The 21,769-nt window shown below is 35.7% G+C and overlaps 2 protein-coding genes across 3 annotated transcripts in view; one reads left to right on the forward strand and one right to left on the reverse strand.

The window, feature by feature from the left end:
• The first annotated feature begins 8 nt into the window (after window positions 1-8).
• Window positions 9-8,890, forward strand: SLIRP (SRA stem-loop interacting RNA binding protein). The gene is made up of 4 exons (XM_077123206.1): window positions 9-163; window positions 3,531-3,589; window positions 8,139-8,246; window positions 8,776-8,890. The coding sequence occupies exons 1-4, from the start codon at window positions 67-69 to the stop codon at window positions 8,845-8,847; spliced, it is 336 nt and encodes a 111-aa protein (XP_076979321.1). The 5' UTR covers window positions 9-66; the 3' UTR covers window positions 8,848-8,890.
• SNW1 (SNW domain containing 1) overlaps window positions 8,891-21,769 on the reverse strand; it is a 30,120-nt gene continuing 17,241 nt past the window's right edge. For both annotated transcript variants that reach the window (XM_077123202.1, XM_077123203.1), the window contains exons 5-14: window positions 21,643-21,749; window positions 20,723-20,827; window positions 19,818-19,887; window positions 19,089-19,154; window positions 17,498-17,614; window positions 15,031-15,172; window positions 13,156-13,252; window positions 11,380-11,497; window positions 9,640-9,803; window positions 8,891-9,561 (exon numbers count right to left, since the gene is read on the reverse strand). In XM_077123202.1, the coding sequence (XP_076979317.1) occupies window positions 9,363-9,561; window positions 9,640-9,803; window positions 11,380-11,497; window positions 13,156-13,252; window positions 15,031-15,172; window positions 17,498-17,614; window positions 19,089-19,154; window positions 19,818-19,887; window positions 20,723-20,827; window positions 21,643-21,749 (1,185 nt within the window). In that variant the 3' untranslated portion in view covers window positions 8,891-9,362. The remainder of the gene's footprint in view (window positions 9,562-9,639; window positions 9,804-11,379; window positions 11,498-13,155; window positions 13,253-15,030; window positions 15,173-17,497; window positions 17,615-19,088; window positions 19,155-19,817; window positions 19,888-20,722; window positions 20,828-21,642; window positions 21,750-21,769) is intronic.

The raw sequence follows: 21,769 nt of genomic DNA on the forward strand, positions 1-21,769 counted from the left end.
ACCTTAACAAGTTCTTCCGGGGTCGCAGTCCCGGGTCCCGGGTCACCGAGGTCCTGCTGTCGAAAGATGGCGGCCTCGGCAGTTAGGAATGTTACGGCCTTGCGTACGAAAATCGTCCGGCCCGTTGCTTTTGTCAGAAAAATTCCTTGGACCGCGGCTTCAAGTGAGTGTTGGAAATATGGGAGAGGCAGAATTTTTAGGTCCACAAGATCCTCAAAAGCTCTGCGGAGCACTTGAGTTAATGTGATGGCTGGATCAGGAGACTGAATTTGTTCCTGAGCAAGCCAGTGAGCAGAACGAAATTTTGTTTGCCGTTAATCGTCTCCGGTCTTTCGGGGCATGAATTCAGGGTCTCTTGCCTTTCAGGGAGATTTCGTGGAAAGGTTTATTACTTTCAGATGTACGATTAAGAAGGGACTAGTTCAGCCCACGTGGAGGATGGGTTCAAAGTTGCAAGATTGGTGGCGTGTTAGACAATTTCAGTAGCTTAAGTAAAAGCTGAGGTCCTGAACTAGGATAGCGATAAAACTGATGAAAAGGAGAGAGTCAGATCCACTTACGTTAACAAAACGCAATCCATAGCCCTTCGTGATGATTTAAATGGAGGAAGGTTATGGAATGAGGATGAGGGAGAAATGACTTACAGGTTTTTGGCGTGGGTGAATCGCGTGATTAGAATGTAGGAGGAGCAGGGGTTGAGAGAAGATGAGGAGTGAAGCGTGGATGTGCTGAGTTTGAGAAGCGTGTGAAGTCTCTGCCAGGTAACTGGACAGAAAGGTTTTCTATATCATTGTGATTGAGATGTGGACTCTGAAGCCAGACTGTTTGGTTTAGAATCCGAATAACTGAAGTTAATTTGGGAAAAGGGCTCACCCCTATTCCTCAGTTTCATCATCTGTAAAATGGAATTAATCATACCTACCTCATAGGATTGTTGATGGTAAACTACTTAGACTTGTGCTAGAGGCAGAGTAAGTACACAGTAAGTGGTAGTTATGTCAAGTTTACTAAAATTAAAGCTCATGGTAGAGGCTGAGGTTGGAGAGGAGAGTTGGGAGTAATCAGTGCTGAAGTCTCTCACCAACATAGATTTTTTTCAGCTGTGGCTTGGAGATTATGCTTTTGTATTTGCTTACCAAATTAAAAAAAATCTTGGTCACTTTTCTTGCAGATTCATACATCAGATAGCCTTTTCTTTCTTTTTTATTTTGCATGGGCAGGTACTGGGAATCGAACCCAGGTCTCTGGCATGGCAGTGAAAACTCTGCTGAGCCACTGTGGCCCACCCCACATGGCCTTTTGTAAATAAAAGGCTAGGACAGTGATTACTTTCCTTTATTAGTTTTTGTGACTCAGGTGTGAGGAGTAGAACGGGACAAGAGTGGTTTGTGTCCTACTTTCTCAATATGTGGTCAGAGAAGAGCCAGCTCGGTAAAAAGTTTCCCTTAGGCCTTGGTGAAACTTGATGGAAAGGCTGAAGGATCATCTGAAGAGAAAAAAAAAAGTTTCCAGACCAAAAAGGACTGGCTTAAAACTCTTACAGAACTTGGAAAACACACAACTTTGAAACAGTCTCTCAGTGCATTCATTCATTCAGCAAACATTTAAGAAGAATCTGTTATGCGGTAGGCATTGTTCTTGGTGCTTACAGTTATTTTATCCTGAACAACTGTACATGATTTGGGGAAGGGGTTGGTTACCTTGCACAGTTGGTTTGTTTTGTCAGTGAATGTTTTCTAGAACCTTGCTTAAAACATGTTTATTTAACACTATTTTGTTTATTTTCCAATAACATCTTCTGTGAGGTCCTCATCTTGCCACTGGCTTGACAAACCTTAGAACCCTTCAGGAATTTAGTCCCTGTGGATTACTGAAGGATTACTGAACATTTCTTTATTCATTGAGCAAACGTTGAGGTCCTCTATGTATCAGACACTGTGGACATCTCTACAGTGTAGTGATGCAGGGTGGGAAGATTTGCAGACAACAAATAGGCAGTTGTTGAACCAGTGAGGTTTATATGAACTAGGGTAAATAAGCAGGCAATGTAAAATGTCAATTAGCAAAAATATATGCACTGTAGATGTTCGGAAGAGAAAGAGGTCATGCAATTTTTTTATCTTTTAAGATTATATTCCATTCATCTGAGACCTCACAGGTCTAGTACATTGTCCTATATTGCAGTAGGAGCTCAATGAAATAATACTTGGTGGATGTATTTGATTCGGGTCTTGAAGGATAGTTAGCATTTAGGCAGGAGATAAGGATTATTGATTTATCAGGGGACAGAGAACAGTAAGCAAAGATGGGGATCCACAGCACAGATACACAGTTCGATTTGTTGTACTAGAGAGCAGCAGTAGGCCAGTAGTGGGAGATAAGGCAGGAAGAGTACGTAGAGGCAACTCAACAAATTTTAGTGTACCAACTATTTAATGTAGTATAACCTTTAAATTATGAAAGGCCAGTAAATTGGAATTTTATTTGGGAATCTCTTACATAGCTGGCAACACATTGCGTGGTAATTGTTTATCTGTCTTCCTTCTAGACTGTGGTCTCAGTCAGGGATTATAATCCATGCATAGTACCTGGTAGGATGAAAACACTCAGTATTTGCTGGGGATGGTAGCTGCAGTCAGGTTAGCAGTTAACCTGTCCAGGTCCCTGCCTGACCATCATTCCAAGTCTGGGGCATTACAGTTTTATAGTCAGTGCCACAGCTGTAGGAAATAAAGAGTATCTCTTGTTCCCAGGTTTAGGGACTTTAGGACCCTTGTGGCTTCTATCTACAATCTAGGATGGAGAATACAAAATGTATTAACTGGGCAATATATAAGATTCTGTAAAGATTTTATGTACTAAGGTAAACTTTCCTGAAACCTACAACCTCCAGATGGGTGCCTGGACTAGATAAGTCCTGCAATCTAGAATGGCCACCAGAACATCAGCTGGTTCCATTTCCCTACCCCTTATTATTGACAGCCCTTTCCAATATGAAAAAGTTAAAATGGAAATAGCCCAGATACCACTAAAGAGTGGGAGAAAGATCAAAGGTGATGGTGGAGTTATACAGAGAAGGTAGTTTAACAGTTAAATGAGTATGATTGCTGAATCATTATATTGATATTTCTTAGTCTCCAGCATCTTAGAGGAGCTAGAAGTAAAAACCTAAAATTGTGGAAATATAACCTGTACAAAACTCTGAAATCTGTTCTACAACTAATTGTTGTGCTGTGCTTTGAAATTTATTGTTTTTTGTATATATGTTATTTTTCACACACAAAAAAATGATGATTAAAAAATATATTTTCCTTCTAGCCTCCAGTGTTCTGGAGCAGCTAGAAGGAAAAATCTGAGATGATGTATGGTAGCTCATGAAAAACTCAGGGCTCTGTCCTGTAACTACTTGTTGAAGAGTGCTTTGAAAACTATTGCTTTTTAAAGCTTTGCTTTTTATAAATATTATACAATTAAAAAAGTTAAAAAAATGTATTAACTACCTTTAATATGGTTTTTTTCCCCATACACAGGTGAGCTGAGAGCACACTTTGCACAGTTTGGCCATGTACAAAAGTGTACTATACCTTTTGTGAGTATTATTATTTAAAAAATTTTATTCTTTAATTCTTGATTTTTTAATCAAAACATCAATTTATTAATTTCAAATGGAATGGAGCTGTTTAAAGCCTTATTGGTAAAATGGATGGTGCTGATTAAAAAATAAAAATCTTTATCATAGGTATTTGTGTTATTCATTGCTTCATAACAGATTACCATGAACTTAACTCAAAGTAACAGACATGAATTATCTCAGTTTGTGTAGGTCAGTAGTCCAGCTAAGCTGTGCCCTCTGGCTTGGGGTCGCATATGGCTGCAGTCCAGGTGTCAACTGAGGCTATGGTCTTCTCAGGGATGCCCGTGAGGAAAGGTTGATTTCCAACCTCCGTCTCTGTGTTGTTTGCCGAATTCATTTTGCTGCCTTAGAACTGAGGTCCCTGCTTTCTTACTATTGGCTGGGGGCCTTTCTCAGTAGGCTAACTCACAACATGGCAGCTTATTTCTTTAAAGACAGTGAAGGAGTGATATTCCACCTACAATCCAGGAATGGGGATTATACAGGAAATAACATGGCCGGGGGAGGCAGAGATCAGTGGGGCCGTCTTAGAATTCTGGCTACTATAGCATTCTAATAAGGACTTGAGCTAGATAAAGCTCTTATTGTGGTAAAATATATAAAACACAAAGTTTCCCAGTTTAGCTATTTTTAAATGGTATTACATACATTTACAGTGTTGTGGTACTATCACCACCATCTATTACCAAAACTCTTTCATAATCCCAATCAGGAACTGACCCCATTAAGCAGTAACTCCCCATCCCCCTCACCCTGGCCTCTGGCAACCTCTCATCTACTTTCCATCTCTATGACTTTGCTTATTCTGAATATTTCTAATAAGTGGACTCATAAAATATTTGTCTCTTTGTGTATAGCAAAAGGTTTTCAAGGTTTATCCATGTTGTAGCATGTATCAGAACTTGTTGAGGATAATTTTATCATAAAACTAATTGGCAAAGAATATTCTGAGCTTTGTTTTCATTAAGTTGAGTGTCATTTTAAGAGATGGTGATTTAATTTTTTTAGTATATATAACAAAACAATGCTTTTATATTAGTTACATTTGCTTTGCTTTCTCTCAAGGGCCTATATATATATATATATATATATATATATATATATTTAAATTTATTAATTAAAAAATAAATAAAATAAAACAACATACATAATCAGTAATTCACAATATCATCACTTAGTTGCATATTCATCATTTCTTAGAACATTTGCATTAATTCAGAAAAAGAAATAAAAAGACAATAAAAAAAGAAATAAAATGAACACAGGAAAGAAAAAAAAAAGATTATACCTACCATACCCCTTACCCCTTGCTTTCATTGATCACTAGCATTTAAACTAAATTTATTTTAGCATTTGTTCCCCCTATTATTTTTATTCCATATGTTCTACTCCTTTGTTGACAAGGTAGATAAAAGGAGCATCAGACACAAGGTTTTCACAATCATACAGTCACATTGTGACAGCTGTATCATTATTCAATCATCATCAAGAAACATGGCTACTGGAACACAGCTCTACAGGTTCAGGCAGTTCCCTCCAGCCTCTCCATTACATCTTGAATAACAAGATGATATCTACTTGATGCATAATAACCTCCAGGATAACCTCTTGACTCTGTTTTGAATCTCTCAGCCATTGACACTTTGTCTCATTTCCCTCTTCCCTCTTTTGTTCGAGAAGGTTTTCTCAATCCCTTGATGCTAAGTCTCAGCTCATTCTAGGATTTTTCTCAATCCTTTTATGCTGAGTCTCCATTCATTCCAAGATCTCTGTCCCACGTTGCCAGGAAGGTCCACACCCCTGGGAGTCATGTCCCACGTAGAGGGGGGTAGGGTGGTGAGACTGCTCGTTGTGTTGGCTGGAGAGAGGGGCCACATCTGAGCAACAAAAGAGGCTCTCTTGGGGGTGACTCTTAGGCCTAAATTTTAAGTAGACTTGACCTATCCTTTGCGGGGTTAAGTTTCATATGCACAAATCCCAAGACTGGGGGCTCTGCCTATAGTTTTGGTTGTCCACAGTGCTTGTGAAAATATCAAGAATTCAACTTGAGGAAGGTGAATTTCTCCCCATTCTCACTACTTCCTGAAGGGGGCTTTGCAGATACTTTTCCACTCACTGATCAAATCACTCTGGGATTCATTGGGGCATCACTCTGGACAAACCAGCAAAATCTCATGTCCTACCTGAGATTCCAAGTACTTATGGTGTTCAAGCAAACTATCTACACAAGTTATATTAGGAAATGCATCAGTCAAAATATAAATTTTGTAACTAATAAACATTTTTTGCTTTAGTCTCACACAGAAGGTGACATTTTGAAATATTACCATCTATTTTCATTACCCTGTAATAATGACATTCCTTTGTTCTTCCTCATGCAAAAACATTTTTAAAATTGTACCTTGTACATTTCACTATTATTATACACTCTAGGCATTCCTAGATTATACCATCTCAATCTTTAACATCTATCTTTCTTTCTGATTTCATTTATCAACAGGACTGGATACAAAAACTCAGAAATGGACAGCACAATGCTACCTAATTGTGATATAATTATGTTAAAACACTGAATGAAGCTGCATGTGAGAATGATAGAGGGAGGAGGGCTGGGGACAGAAATGAAATCAAGAGCCTAGATATTAACCTATAAATTTGTTCTACTTTATTCTGGGCTCTATTTTTTGTGGGCTTTTTAGAATATAAGGCTTTTTGGGGTGTGATGATGAATACAGTTTATGTGTGCCTCACTGCTTCACTGAAACTGCGCCTTTCCTCACATCACTGAAAAGCCTGTGGTAAAGTATCAACCTCAGTAGCTTAAATTCTACTCATCATTTAATATGTTACTTGACTTCCAAAGATGTAACAAATTACTCATAGCTAGTGTTGGTGAAGGTGTAGGGAAATTGGTACTCATCAGTGTTGAGAAGTTTAACTGGTACCTTCAGTTTTGAAGGGTAGTTTGACAAAATCTATGAAAATTAAGACTTTGCTTTTGCTTTGATCTAGCAATTACATTTCTAGAAATGTATCCCATTTGTGGTCAAGAATGTTTCATCAGCATGGCTCAATAATGTCAAATATTGGAAAAAAACTAATGTTCATCATTGGGATTGCTTAAATAGATATTTATTGATATACTGGAAGTCTATGCAGTTAAAAGAATAAGACATCTATTATATACATAAAAACTGTCTAAAAGTTTAAAAAAACACAAAGTTTTACAAAGTATGGAATTTGTAATTTTTTGAAGAGCACTTAGAAAGTAATAGATTCTTCCTGATTGTTTTTCCCCCTTTCTGAAAGAATAGATAAAATGCTTTAGGACCTGAAGTTAATAGATCTTAGAATGAAACAAAAAAAAGTTTTTGATTCTTGGTAAAACTAAATAAAACAGTGAAAAGTTAATATCCAGTTAACAAAATTGACTACACAGATTAGATATCTAAATTCCTATCACACATAGTACCTAAGTTTTAACAGAAAAATAAACTTATAAATGCCTTTATATGTGAAAACGATCACATGGTGGGAGAAAAGTGCCTTAGAAATTGTCAAATCTATTAAAGGTAAGGAATGCATGAATCACTAGGACATCATCAGAAACTTTTATGTAACTTTTGAGAAGCTCTGCATTCTTGGCTAATACTCAAAGTTAGCTTTGATATGTAGGGGCAGGTTCTAAGAACTTGTGTGTTTGTTTTTTTTTTTGGCAAAGTACAACATAAACTATAATGAAACTGACAAGGACCACATGATCTGCAGTCAAGACATTTTGGTGTCTTTCCTTTACATAGTGGGGATGTGGGGAGTGTGTCCAAGTACACTAGAACATCTTTTCCCCACATGGTCATGTATAGGGTGAATGATAACTCCTTTTGTACAGGGGAACATAGCAAAATCATTTAAATTAACTAGAAGTCTGAAACTAGGTAAGAGTAGCATTTTATGTATCTTTCCTCTTTTTCATTAGGAATGTGTGCTGATGATGGTGCTTAGTCTCTGAAATTACCAGAAATGACACTAGGTTTTTTTTATTTTTTAATTTACATGGGCAGGCACTGGGAATCAAACCCAGATCTCTGACCTGGCAGGCGAAATCTCTGCCTGCTGAGCCACTGTGGCCCACCCTGACACTAGGTTTTGAGGCTTAATTTTTTAGTTCTAGAAATGAGGAAGTTAAAGAATATTTTTTTATGATCCAGATTTCCCTAATTATTGCTGTGAAGGTGATTTCCATCTACAACTGCACAGAAAACTCATCACCCTTATTTTACTTTGTCAATGGCAGCAAAAAAGCAGGGAGCATGTTAAGTTTAACATAGGCCAAAATTTTTGGATGTGTCGGAAGGTGAACATGTACTAAATTTAGCAAGACTATTGACATTTATTAAAATGCCTGTAATCCTGTTTTGGCAGATGGCAAAATTGGTTGACTTGGAGCTGATGGAAGTTGTTTCTTAAGTTCTTATTAAGCTTTTCCTGTATTTTGAATTTTTAGGACAAAGAGACTGGCTTTCACAGAGGGATGGGCTGGATTGTGTTTTCTTCAGAAGAAGAACTTCAGAATGTACTACAACAGGAAAATCATATTGTTGATGGAGTAAAGGTAAATATTTTTCTACATTATATCATGAGATTTCTGTGTACCAATTAAGTAGGTCAGAAGTTTGGGAAATTTGTAACTGAAACTGCCTTAATAATGATTAACAGCACTGAAATATATACATGAATATGATTGTTAGATTATATATGGTAACAAAAATTTTAAAAAATCCACGAAACTACACAACACATTGGACCCTAAGTTAAATCATGAACTTGGATTAATAGTAGTTATTAAAAAAAAATGTGCTGTCATTTTTTCTAAATGTGTTAGAAATGTTGCACACCAATGCAAGATGGTGGTGGAGTGGTATATGGGAATCCTGTATTTTATACATGATTGTTCCGTAGACCCACATCTTCACTAATAAAGACAGAAAGAAAGAAGATAAGGAACAAATAACATCTCCTTGAGTTACAGGTGCTGACTCCCTAATAGAAAGACAGTGTTAATGTGGCAATTCAAGTTTTAATGTTTTTGCAAGCATTACAATGCTTATTTTGCTTACAGTGCTTATTTGATTTTTTTGCAGCTTCAGGTTCACATTCATAGACCCAAACTTTTGCAAGGGGATCAAACATCTGACGAAGATAGCAATTTTTGAGGATTTTACTGCCTATAAAATGAATTAAACATAACTCTGAAAATTGTCTAAATGTCTTTATTTGAAACAAATAGTTTCACAAAGTAAGAGCGTACTTTCCCCACTCCAAATTAAAACAGAATACAACAGGGGTAAACATTCGTTAGGCAGGACAATCCCAATATGTGAACATCCTCCTACACTTTGTGGTTGGGGTTATCTTTATTCATAATAATCAGTTCTTCTACAAAATATTAACCCCAAACTACTTGTATCACACCAAATGAAGTGGTCTTAGTTTCATGTGCTGGGCAGTATGTTCTACAAATGCCAAAAGGTGGGAGAAGCACAAACACAACCCATTTGTTAAAAAAGCTAAGTAGTTCAAAGTAGATTTTTCCATCCCCCAAAAGTTAGCACTGGGATCTGGCACCCAGATTTGGTTTTTATCCTGACCATTTAAAAAGTATTCTCCTATCTGACTTGCATCATAAGAGCTATTGATAATAGTTCATTCACATTGAAGAGAGGGACATTTACTCCTTCCTCCTCTTCTTGCCTTCATGCTCATGTTCCTTGGGACGGCTGCTATCCGAGGGTCTTTTAGAGCCACCATGCTGTTTGGCTTCTTCCAAAAACTTGTCCAAACCAAAAGGATCTTCCTCAAACTGAACTGGTCCTTCTCGGCCTCTCTGTCTACGGTCTGAACCAGAAAACTCCTTATCGGGAACAAATCTAGGGGAAAAAAGAAAGGATTAAAAAACTTTGTTTTCACTGATACAGAGACTGAAATTGAGCTGTTTGCCTTGGTACCTGTTGGTCTTTATTCTGGCTTCTAGGTCATCTCCGTACATGTCCTTGTCCAGATTTTTACTGGGCCTGTAAATACTCTGGGCCATATCTTTACCACCTCTCCATGCATGATCATAAACATTGTAAATTTCATCTTCTCCACCTGCAAAACCACTGTCCATACCCTGTGAAAAAAAGGATTACATTAAATAAAAATATGTGTATTGATTTATTAAAAGCTGAATCTGATTATTCATGTGAAGAGTAAATGTGCTCATTTATAGCACACATTTTCAACAACCTGAAAGTATAAATTAAAAACGTCATCATAAAATAACTATCACAAAGCCCATAAGCTTGTTGGTGTCAACTTTCAGTCTTTACCCAGAGCCTTAGATTAAACCAGATATTCTTGTTAAGAAGTTTGACTACGTAAGTGAAATTGAAAGGTACTCCTATAAGCCCATACTTGACAACTGCAATTTGTATAGACATGGAGGCAAGAAAATGAGAGAACTGGAAGACATTCTCTGGTGTCATTTAGAGTAACAGATGATGTTCTCACATTATATACCTTAATTTCCTGAGAACATCATTATTACAGCATGAGATGGTAAGGTTCTCAATGAAAATCTTAAATCATCAAGAAATAATCAACTTCTTTCATATATCTGGATGACTCAGTAATATAAGGATGTGCCTTTATAGAGAAATTTTCCTCTCAACTTTTAAATGATTTCAGCTTATTCTTCGGTTGTCCTGAAACCATTTTCTTAGAACATTTGTATCTCCTTTGCTCAGGCTGTTTCCGCTACCTGAAAAGTTACAGTTTCATAACGGTTAAGAACACAAGCTTTGGAATTAAGACAGCCCTAAGTTGTATTAGCTAAGAGACATACCCTGTGTCTCAATTTTCTCACCTTTTAAAATGGAGACAATGATAGTATGACTTCATAGGGTTTTTCTAAGAATTGTAAAGATGTAGAAAAATGCCTGGCACATAGAAAGCACCCTTAGTTACTATCTGGAATGACTGGCTCAAATGCTACTTTTCCTAAAACCTCCAAGTCATAATTAATTTTTCTTTCTATATTCAGGTAGTACTTTATGCTCCTATACGCTTACCACAGACTTCCTTATCTCGTATATATGTATGCATGCATGCATATATGTAGTATGTCATCTCCAGCAGACTCTGAATGTGTTTCTTGAGGGCAAAGGTAGCATCTAACTTTGATCTCACTGTGAGTTATATATATAGTGAGTTATCAATGTGGGGTAAATTAAAACACAAGGGTTCTACCATCAGAGCTAATGTGTCCGAGATAACGGCAGCCAGTACTAGAAATCAGATTCCTTGACAACTATTCTAGTACTTTAGTTTTACATCTTTGGTTGGAAAGATTTCAAGTTATATTTTCATAGCACTAAAAACCAAAGAAAACTGATGATCATCAAAAAATAACCCAAAAAGTACTTCTATAGGATATGGCTCTATTTCAGAAATAGCACTGACATACCAGAACCTAGTTCTAGCAACTAATTTCTTCTATTTTCTGAAAGTCACAAATCGTAGCCAGTCAACTGTAAGAAGTCACAGAGCTGTTTCATTTGCCTCTTAAGTTACAACACGTAACTTCTAACTTTTTTTTCTGTCACCATGCCCGCACACCTTAGGCTGATCCAACTGTTAATTTTCTTCATCTGAGGATGGGTATGCATATCAACACAGAAGATATGCTGTTTCTAAACTACTTGTACCTTGGATTGATTGAAGAGCCTTTGGTCATACTGAACTTCATTGGAAGTCCGAGGATTGGGAACACCAAGAGCAATGACTTCACTGATATCTCGATTTTCATTTCTCTGCAGTTTTGACCTATTTTGATATAATATAATGTCACTAACTGAAAACTTTAAAGACAAGCTGAATATTTCAATTTAAATACAACCAATCTCAGAAGCAAAGGAAATGAATACATCATGTGCTCATTTTCTGTACATCTATTCCCTGATAATGCATAATAATTATTAGAGGAGGTAGTGTTTTATAATGTGGCCTTCCTGTTAGCTCAAAAGCACAGCCAAGGATCTCATTCATGGCATGGAATTCTTTAATATGAGTATTCACCTTACAGTGCACGTTGAGATAGGAAATGGCTATCATTTATAACTGCTACTCTAGTTTGAGGGTGGGGGGGTCTGGATGTAAGTTTGGTGCATCACATAAATCATTTTCAAGAAGCTAGAATCAGTTCTTTTATATGACCGAGTTTAGTAATTTTATCCTACTACAATTTTAATGAAAATGTCAATGACTGGATTACTTAGTCTGATCTTTGGTATTCAGTTTAATTTCCCCGCTGTTTTAGTATGTACACAATCTTAACTGCAATGAAACTACAGTAATTATGGTCACTTATTTTACTAGAAACTCAGGTCTTAAAATGGTTTCTATGGCAAATCTGATTTTTATTCGGTCACAAGTTTACAGATGTTTGGTTATCAATACTTACAGCACTGTATTGGTTTTAAGGGCCTAAATTGTCTTCAAGGCCACTTTAATTTTTACAACTTAGAAATTTCAGACTGAAGAGTGTCATTAATTATATACTTTCACACTTCATTCCTTTCTTCTATACTGTACATTTATCCACAACTCTAAATTCAGATTCTTTGCTTCTCCATCACTTCACTTATCCAGGGAGATAAAACAGGCCAATTAAAATAACAAAAAGCAACACTGGCAGGAATCTTCTTTTTCATTATTTAAGATATGATTTGGAACTGATAGTATCAGTTCATAGGCTCTAAGAATGGAAAGCTGCTCATTTGGGAAGAAAATGTTTTATATTTGTATTTAACTCCCACTTAAAATTCTATCTCTTTCAGCATTTCCTCAACTTTTCAGCAATCTTGTGTCCTCAGACTTTCATGAACCACAAATCTTCCTGATCCCTACTTGACTTTATGTCCCCATACATTTATTTGGTTTGTCTGCTACAAGTTTGTAAGAGTGCTTTGTGAATTTTCTCCAATGATTTTATATGACATTCTTTTTCCGAGTTTTAAGTTAAATTGCTCATGAAAAGGGGCTAATTTCCACTTCTTTCAAAACCTACCCTTGTCCCCCACTGTGCAAAACTCTACATGCAAAAAGGATCTCAATAAAGGTATGGCAGCTTATTTCTTGTCTCCAAAAGAACAGGAACATATTAAATTTCTCTTACCATTTAAAGGAGGAAAAGAACACCAGAACAGTGCCATCCACTAATTCCCTTTCACAAACATGATCTGAATTTCCTTTTCTATGTCTCCATCATTTTCAATTCTAACTGAATCTACAAGGTGATGGAAGAAAAGATTACTTCCAGGGATAGTGAATTCTTGTGCTTACGATAAAGTATTTAAGTGCAAGAAAATAAGTGCTAATTTATTAAGTAATCACACTCAAGAGGAAAGGAAGAAAACCAAAAATAGTCTCAGTGGACCAAAATCCCTCTCTAAAAGGTAATGCATATGTCACTTGGCACCTACCTCTTATCGGGAGCTGCCCTGGAGAGATTCCGGTCATGCTGCCTCTCCTTTCGCCTATCATGTCGGATTTCATCCCTCTCACGAGCCTCCCCATCTTCTGTGTGGATACAGTTTAAATTTACTTAATTACTGTTTAACCATTAATATTGTGAAAAAGAGAATATTCTTTCACCTTAGACAAAAAATTCCATGAACTTCTTTGTGGTCACATCCAATCTTTTAAAAATTACAATGAATTTAAATCCAATAATATTATGTAATTTTTAATGTGAATTCTAGAATTCTGCAAACAGCTAAAGTGTCTAGTTTATCAGATGCTTCTATACTGATTTCTTCAACTCACTTTGAAATGTCTTAGAGAAGTAAGTTGGACTGATAGATGGATAGAAAGATGGACAGATATATTCATATGTAATAAAGGAAAAAATTTACAATGTTAATTGTTTAATTGTAGAATCCAGGTGGGAGGGATATTGGGTGTTCATTGCACAATTCTTCCAACTTTTATGTACGTTTGAAATTTTTCATAATGTCAAGAAAAAAAGAACTATGCATAAGTTTACCCTTTATAATTTCAAAGGTTGCTACTGAATATAGAACCCTTTGCTTGAGGTTAATGCAGCTTGCTGCCTTTTGATCTCTACTGTGTTTTTGTTTATTTTCATTTTCTCTACCCTTTCCTCTCTGAGGGAATAGAGTACAGTAGTGTTAAAAGGCCTGACCTTTGGAGACAGCCTACTTGGATTCAAATCCTGGTTCTATGATCATGTCACTCTGCTTAAAACCTACTGATTGCTTCCTGTGTCAGAGTAAAAGCCAAATTCTCGCACATCAACTGGACCTTACTTCTCCTCCTTGGACTTACCACTCTGAAACCTCATCTACTATTCTCCTTTCCTACTCTACTCCAAATTTTTGGTCTCCCTCTTCTTGAACAGCCAGGCATTCTCCTAACTCAGGGCCTTTGCACTGTTATTCTTTCTCTCTGGGCTGGTCTTCCCCAGAAAACAACATGGTTTACTATTTCCTTTATACTTTCTGTGCTTTTACCATCTCAGTGAGGAATATTCAGTCCACCTCTCCTTCTGGAACTTTTATCCCTCTTCCCTGCTTTATTTTTTTCCATAGTGATTTTTACATTAGAATATAATATATAATTAACTTTTTTTTGTCTATGTACACTCATTAGAATGAATGTTCACTGCTGTATCCTGCCCCTTTCACTGTCTAGCAGAAAACCTTGCATATAAAAGAGAACTGTGCACACAGTGGATGCTCAATATGAACTGAACTGAATGAAAGAATGAATAGTTGTACTATCTAGGATTTCCTAATGAAAAAACACCTCCCTAACAAATTTTCTTGAATTAGAATTAGGATTCATCTTTCTACTCTAGTTCGTTTACTACCTAATGGTAGATAACTTAAATCAAGTCAGAGAGAAGATACTGGCAGATTTAATGATTAAAGGTGTATTAGTCTGCAAGAAAGAAAAACTCTACACTATTTTACCATGTGAGAGGGACAAATTATTCAATGGGAGATTTCATTTCTTCGAGATTCAAAAAATTAAAATAAGAGAAAAATCAAAAACTATCATTTGAGTAATGCAATTTTTTTTAGGTAGATTGCTCAAAACTTAAAAATTTCCAGGGTAGTTCCCTACTGAGGGCCTACATGTAAATATATACTTTATTTTCTGCTGTTCAGCTGAAATAGAGGTTATTCTGATATTTCAATTTCTACACTATCTATACCTGAAATGAGTTTTCTTTTTATGTATTTTTGTATACAGTAAAGAACAGTAAAAATTTTCTAAAATGAGCTTTAAATGGTTCACAAAAGAAATTGAGTTCAGTAATGAAAATGCCGTACCTTTTTCCACATGGGTTTTGATCCCAGCTCTCCTCTCCCTGGCTTTCTGGGCCATTTCTCTAAGTTTCTCTTCATGTTTCTCCTTTTCTTTTTGAGCCATTTTTCTTTCCACTTGGGCGCGCATTTCCACAGCTTCACGAGCCTGTTAGTAAAGTCAGACGTTACATAGGACACTATCATGGAATAAGTATGTACAGCTATCATCTAACTCCCTGACTAGCATCTGGTTAAAAAAAAAAACAGCTATGAAGAATTAAGATTGGTTACTGCTGATTAAAACAATGATCCTCATCAACTAAAAGATATACTGCCAGGAAGACGTTATAGACTTAGTCTTTTTACTCTGGAAAATGTTTTAGTGGTTGAAGCTATGGTGATCCCAATTAATCTTTTTTTTTTAAATTCAAAGACCATCTATTCAGCATATATGAATAAGGCACATGTTAGATTCTGGGTATTTAACCATAAGTAGACTACCCTTTCTGTTTCTAGGAAACTATATGGAAGAGAGAAAAGTGCAAACAGATAATAAAATATGAATAGGGAAAAGATTTAATATAAACTTGTTTTTGTAATCTGGTAGATAACATGTTCTGAAAAATTCTATTATAAAGCTTCTAGAAATACTACAGTGTATATTCCGAATGTGTTTTTTTAAGTGAGATAGTTTCACACACCATACAGACCATCCAATCAATAGCTCACAATATTATCACATAGTTGTGCATTCATCACCATGATCATTTTTAGAACATCTGCATCACACCAGAAAAAGAAATAAAAATAAAAAGTCCATATATCCCATACCCCTTACCCCTCCCTCTCAATGACCACTAGTATTGCAATCTACCCTTATCCCCCTTTTTGTCCTTATTTTTTAATTTATCTGTCCATACCCTGGATAAAGGGAACATCAGCCACAAGTTTTTCACAATCACATGGTCACATTGTAAAAGCTATATAGTTATACAATTGTCTTCAAGAATCAAGGCTACTGGAAGACTGTGCAACAGTTTCAGGTACTTCTCTTCAGCCACCCCAATACACCATAAACTAAAAAGGGATATCTATATAAGGCACAAGAATAAACTCTAGGATAATCTCTTGACTGTCTAAAATCTCTCAGCACTGAAGTTTTACTTTGTCTCATTTTTCTCTTTCCCCTTTTGGTCAAGAAGGCCTTCTCAATCCCATAATGTCAGTCTCAGCTCATTTCTGAAAGTCATGTCCCATGTTGCCAGGGAGATTTATACCCCTGGGATTCATGTTGCATGTAGGGAGGAGGGCAGTGAGTTCACTGCTGTGTTGGCTTTAGAGAGAGAGGCCACATCTGAGCAACAAAAGAGGTTCTCTGGGGGTGACTCTTAGACATAATTATAAGTAGGCTTAGCTTTTTCTTTGCAGGAATAAGTTTCATAGGGGCCTACTGAATTGGTTGTCCCCACTGCTTGTGAGAATATCAGGAATTCCCCAGATAAGTAAGTTTAATATTTCCTCCTTTCTCTCCAGTCTTCCAAGGGGATCTTACAAAAATCCTTTTTCTTTTCTGCCCAAATTACTCTGGGAAATATCAGGGAATCACAGTAACCTGTACCAACCGAGAAAATCTCGTTCCCTATTCAAGATTCCATGTAATTATGGTGTTTGAATAAACTGACAATATCTATTCTGTAGAGAATGCACTACCAAAAATATAAATTTTGTACCAAATAAACATTTCTTCTTTTGGTTTCACATAGATGTTCAAGGTTTACCCTTTATTGGCCTCATTAAATCTTCTAAGTCAGTGTTCCACTAACACTTTTGCAGAAACAGTATAAAAAATAAAATTAAATAAGATTCCATTGAGTCAATTTTCAAGGTCAGTAACATCAACAGGAATTAGTAACATTTTCAAAATGAAACACATCACAACTCCAGATAAAACTTAGCCTACATATGCTAGAGGTAATTTTTAAAAGGTACTCATTGTGATAAGGCAGAGATACTCTTCTCTGTTCTAAACACATACCATTATGTATGTGAACTTCAAGGTCACATGCATATTAATATTAATACCTTAATATTTAATATAATATTAATAGACAGTGACTACTATAATGTCATTTTGGTGTCATTCAATTTATCAGAATGCTTGTCTTTCCCTGCTACTGCCCTCTTGAGGGACATCTACATTTAAAGTAGAACAAAATTATTAAATCTAGAGCAGCAACTAGCAATCTTCACAAAACGGATCAGCCTAATGAATCATTATTCTGGCACTGTGAGGGAGATGGATTGCCAGTGCTGTGTATGTGGATGAGTTTACAAAAGCTGAGACCATGTACAGAGCAGCAACTAGCCCCCCTGCCATCTTTGGCACACATACCATAAGTAGTCTGAATTGTGAGTAAATTAGCAGTACCTTAGGTAACCAAGAATTTTCAAACTGAGAAGAGCATTAAACAATTAATTATAACAGACCAACCTTCCGATCAGCGATATAGAGGGCTTCAGCCAGTTTGGCAAAATTTTCATTGATATGAACTGTCTGCAGTCCTCTCCCATCAGCAGCCAGACGTTTGTCTAACGGAATTGTATAACCCTAGTATGAAAACAGACAGAAAATAGCAGTCACAAAAGAGCTTCAATATGTTCTTTAAAACTGAATTTAAATTCGTCTGTTTTGAAAACCACTTGAAGTTCTTTTTCTTACAGCTTTCTTCACAATTATACAACAATGGCAGCAAACACAGTGTTCAGGGTGGAACCTGTTTCAGTACTGTTATATCTGTGCTCTCACTTAATTTCCAAAATAACCCTATTATTATTTCCATCTCAAAGATGACGAGACTGAGGTATAGAGAGCTTAGAGAATGTCCCTAAAGTCATACAGCTAATTAGTGGATGAGCTAGGATTTAAACTTAGTATGATTTCATAGTTCTAGCTCTATGAAAATAGATTCTCAAATTAGTAACTGTAGATTACAGGAAAAGGAAATCACTATCAAATAGCTAATTGTTGCTCCTCATGTAAATAAACTACTCATATAAAGGTACAACAAATCATCAATAGTACTAAACCACCAGTGATAATATAGGGTATATTACTACTATAATCTACAAGTACTCTACAAGTACTCTAATCTGCCATACTGTTTTAATAACTATCAGATCTAGAACCCTACAAATTTTAGTAAATGTAAAAAAGACAAAGTTTGCTACACAATTAAAATCCTGTGTTCTCAAATTCTGCATCCCATTTTAACAATTCAAGGAATATGCTTGAATATCCATGCAGCTTTCAGGACAAGTTTTATTTTTCCAGATTTCTGACTGATTTCAAATGTTGATCTTTATTTCATGGTCTTTATTTCCAATACAAGGGAGTGAGATAGAAACAGCTCAAAATACCAGACACTTACATACATATTAACCCAAATCAGACCATCCAACAACCTTTTTGTTTAAGGCTGAGTAAAAAATTTGCTTCAAGGAACAATTTATATTTAATCCATGGGTTAAAGAGGACTTCTTCACTTATTAAAAATGGAATTATGAAATATGAGTTCGAGAAAAGAGGAAATAATGATTAAGAAATTTACCCCACATCATTCTACATGTTTTTAATCACTCCTGAGAGTTTTGCTAATTATCCAACAGATATATTGGATTTAAACAGCCTTAGCCTGCAACATTATAAACAAAACAGTTTGAAATTTAAGGCACTAAACATATCCAAACATTTACTCTGTTCTATTTTTTTCATATAATCATTTAGACTGGTTTAATTATTTTCAGAAATGAATTTGAGTTTTATAAAGAACACTGTATTTTACTGATACAGTACTTTATTCTCCATATTCATGATCTATGCTTCTGATAGCTACAATTTATTGAAAGAACTTATTGGGTATTAGATTCTGGCATACTAATACTTTTATCACATTTTACAAAATAGAGGTCAGATAAATTGGGTGTTCCTTTTTGAAAACATTTAGCCAAGTGATGTGCTCTTTCCTTGGTGTTTCCCAGTAGATTATAATATTAAGAGACTAATTTTATCACAACTTAAGTACCTTTGCATTTTTCCAGTTTGAAATACAAGGAGGAATCTTCCATTCTTGTTGTTCCTTCACGGTCATCTGAGTTGAGAAAAGAGTGAAATGAGAAAAATTTTTTATTTTTAGTCTAGCTAAAAACCCAAGGACAACCTTTCTCTTCAAAGACAGGTCAATATACACTGCAATACGGACAGGCTTAGTCAAACATCAAAATTCTATTTGTTTTGGTAGCATTATATACTATGTTCCCACATCATGAATTCTAGTAATAACTTTAATGGAAAAAATGAAAAAGAATCTAGACATTATTTTACTGTTATAAATGTTGGCTAGCATTTTTCCATACTTAAAGTTATCTAACTTCTTTTTGATGAAAACTTATTCTTTTGGTTGGGTAATAAAATATACCTTAAGAAGCAACTTGGCTTATCAGAGACCTAATGTGCTCACTTTCTATGACTACGGTAACATACATCATGTGGAACAGCAGAGCCTGCTCATTCCATTAAAAGTGGGGTATCAGGTTAATAATAAAACTAACAGCTAACACTTTACATACATTTTCATAAGCACCCTGGATGCATACTTTATAATCTTGATTGGATCCCTATTTGATCTTGAAAAACAAAATAACTGTGATGAAATGAATCTCCGTTGGCTTCTAGATCTTATTCCACTTGAGGTTATTTATAAAATCAATAATCATGAGAAGCAAAAAAGGTTTTAGAATATAGCAATGATTACCTTTCGGCTAGGAGAATGCATGACGGGTGCAGGAGGAGAAGGTGGTCCCCGGGGAATTTTCTTATTTATCCTAAAGAGTAAACCAAAGCACAATGAGAGAGTAATACACTTTTTTCCCACTTTAGTTAATATGTCTCAAGTCTTCCCTCCTCTTATTTTATTATGTAAAGCTTCAAGCATATACAAAAACAGAAATAGTATAATAAATGCCTATCCACCTAAAAACTGAACATTCAGTTTCAACAATTTCTAACACACGGCTAACCTTGTCATCACCCATACCCACCTCACCTCCACAGTATCATTATCATTTCAGTCACATACTTTTTACCTTAGACAAACAAACAGAACTTTACTGAGGTAAAACTAAGATACACTTAACGACATATATTTATAGTGCACTACTTGGTAAGTTTTGACACAAGTAAACACCTGAGAAACCACCATCACAATCAAGATAGTGAACATACTCATAACTCCCAGTGGTTTCTACTTGGTTCTTGGTTATCCCCTTATTGCCCCTTCTTTCTTCTTCCCATTTCCCACTCTATTCCTATAGGAAATTACTGATTTATATTGACCTACTATCATTATAGGTCAGTTTGCATTTCTAGAGTTTCAAATAAATGGAATCATACAGTATATATTCATTTTTGTAAGGCTACTTTTGCTTACAAAATAATTATTTTGAGATTCATCCATGTCGCTGTATTAGTAGTTTATTTCTTTTCATTGCTCAATAGAATTTCCGTTATATGGATGTACCACAGTTTACTCATCCACCTACTGGTGGACATTTGGGGTTGTGTCCAGGCTTTGGCTACAAATAAATCTATTATGGCACTTTTCTCTTTCAACATCTTTTTAAAGAATGGTGGTCCATTCACACGAACCCATCTACTTACTTGAACCTTGGAGGCTCCATTGGATCTTTCTGCATTTCTACCATCCGAATGACCCTTTGTTTAGCTCCAGAGTTGAAAGCCACTCCTTGTTGAGATGGTGTGTAACTGAAGAATACAGATGAAACTAAAGGTATAACTACTTCAAGCCTTCAATAGGTATTTTTCTTCTAATATAACAATAAGCAGAACACATTTTCAATTCTTTTCCAAAGGATGAACAGAAAAAAAATGCAAAATATTAAGGCAAAGCAGGTTATAACAAAGATAAGGGAACTAACAGAAATTATGAGTTACAAGCAAAATGTAAACTGAGTGATATTAGTTGGCAAATAACCATTCTGATCCATTTCCCACCATGGAAAGCACACTGTTCAGTGTCATAGCTAAGAGGTCTAGAAAACAGTATCTATTTTCAAAGTCTACATATGAGGAAAAAATGCTCCATAATGTTCCCAGCAGACAAATTATATTTAGTAGTTTTTGACTAACCATAGGTTGTGAAACAAAAAAAAAGAATAATGGCAGCAGGTCTGTTAGCTCCGAATTTGCCCTTAATAACTCTATGTTGTGAATATCCTGCCGCAAGAAGATTCAGTAGAGTGAAACCCTCTTAAAATTTACAATTCTAAGGATGTCTATCATATATAAATGGAAAACTATAAATAATAGTAGTGATTTGGGTCATATACTAGAAGTAATTGTTAATTTTTAAAAACAAAAAATATAAAGTAACAAAATAGCTAACATCTTAAAAAATTATTTTGCTTTCAACTGTCTGTAAAGAGAATCAACAGGCTTCAAGTTATTACTCAAAAAATAACATTTATAATATGACTAAGTAGGACAGTGAAAGACTACCAGAACCTCCCAAGCCCAATCAAGTCCAAAATGAAACTAGACTTCCAAGACCTGACTCATACCGGATATACTGAGCAGGAGCCAGCTTATCCGCGGCTCGAACTGGCATGGCTGCGGCAACCTTCTGCGATACAGATTTTTCTAAGGCTACCCTTGTCTTTTCTGTTATCTGAAATAAGAAACACCATA

The sequence above is a fragment of the Tamandua tetradactyla genome, chromosome 12 (genome assembly GCF_023851605.1).
Source record: "Tamandua tetradactyla isolate mTamTet1 chromosome 12, mTamTet1.pri, whole genome shotgun sequence".
Taxonomy (NCBI): domain Eukaryota; kingdom Metazoa; phylum Chordata; class Mammalia; order Pilosa; family Myrmecophagidae; genus Tamandua; species Tamandua tetradactyla.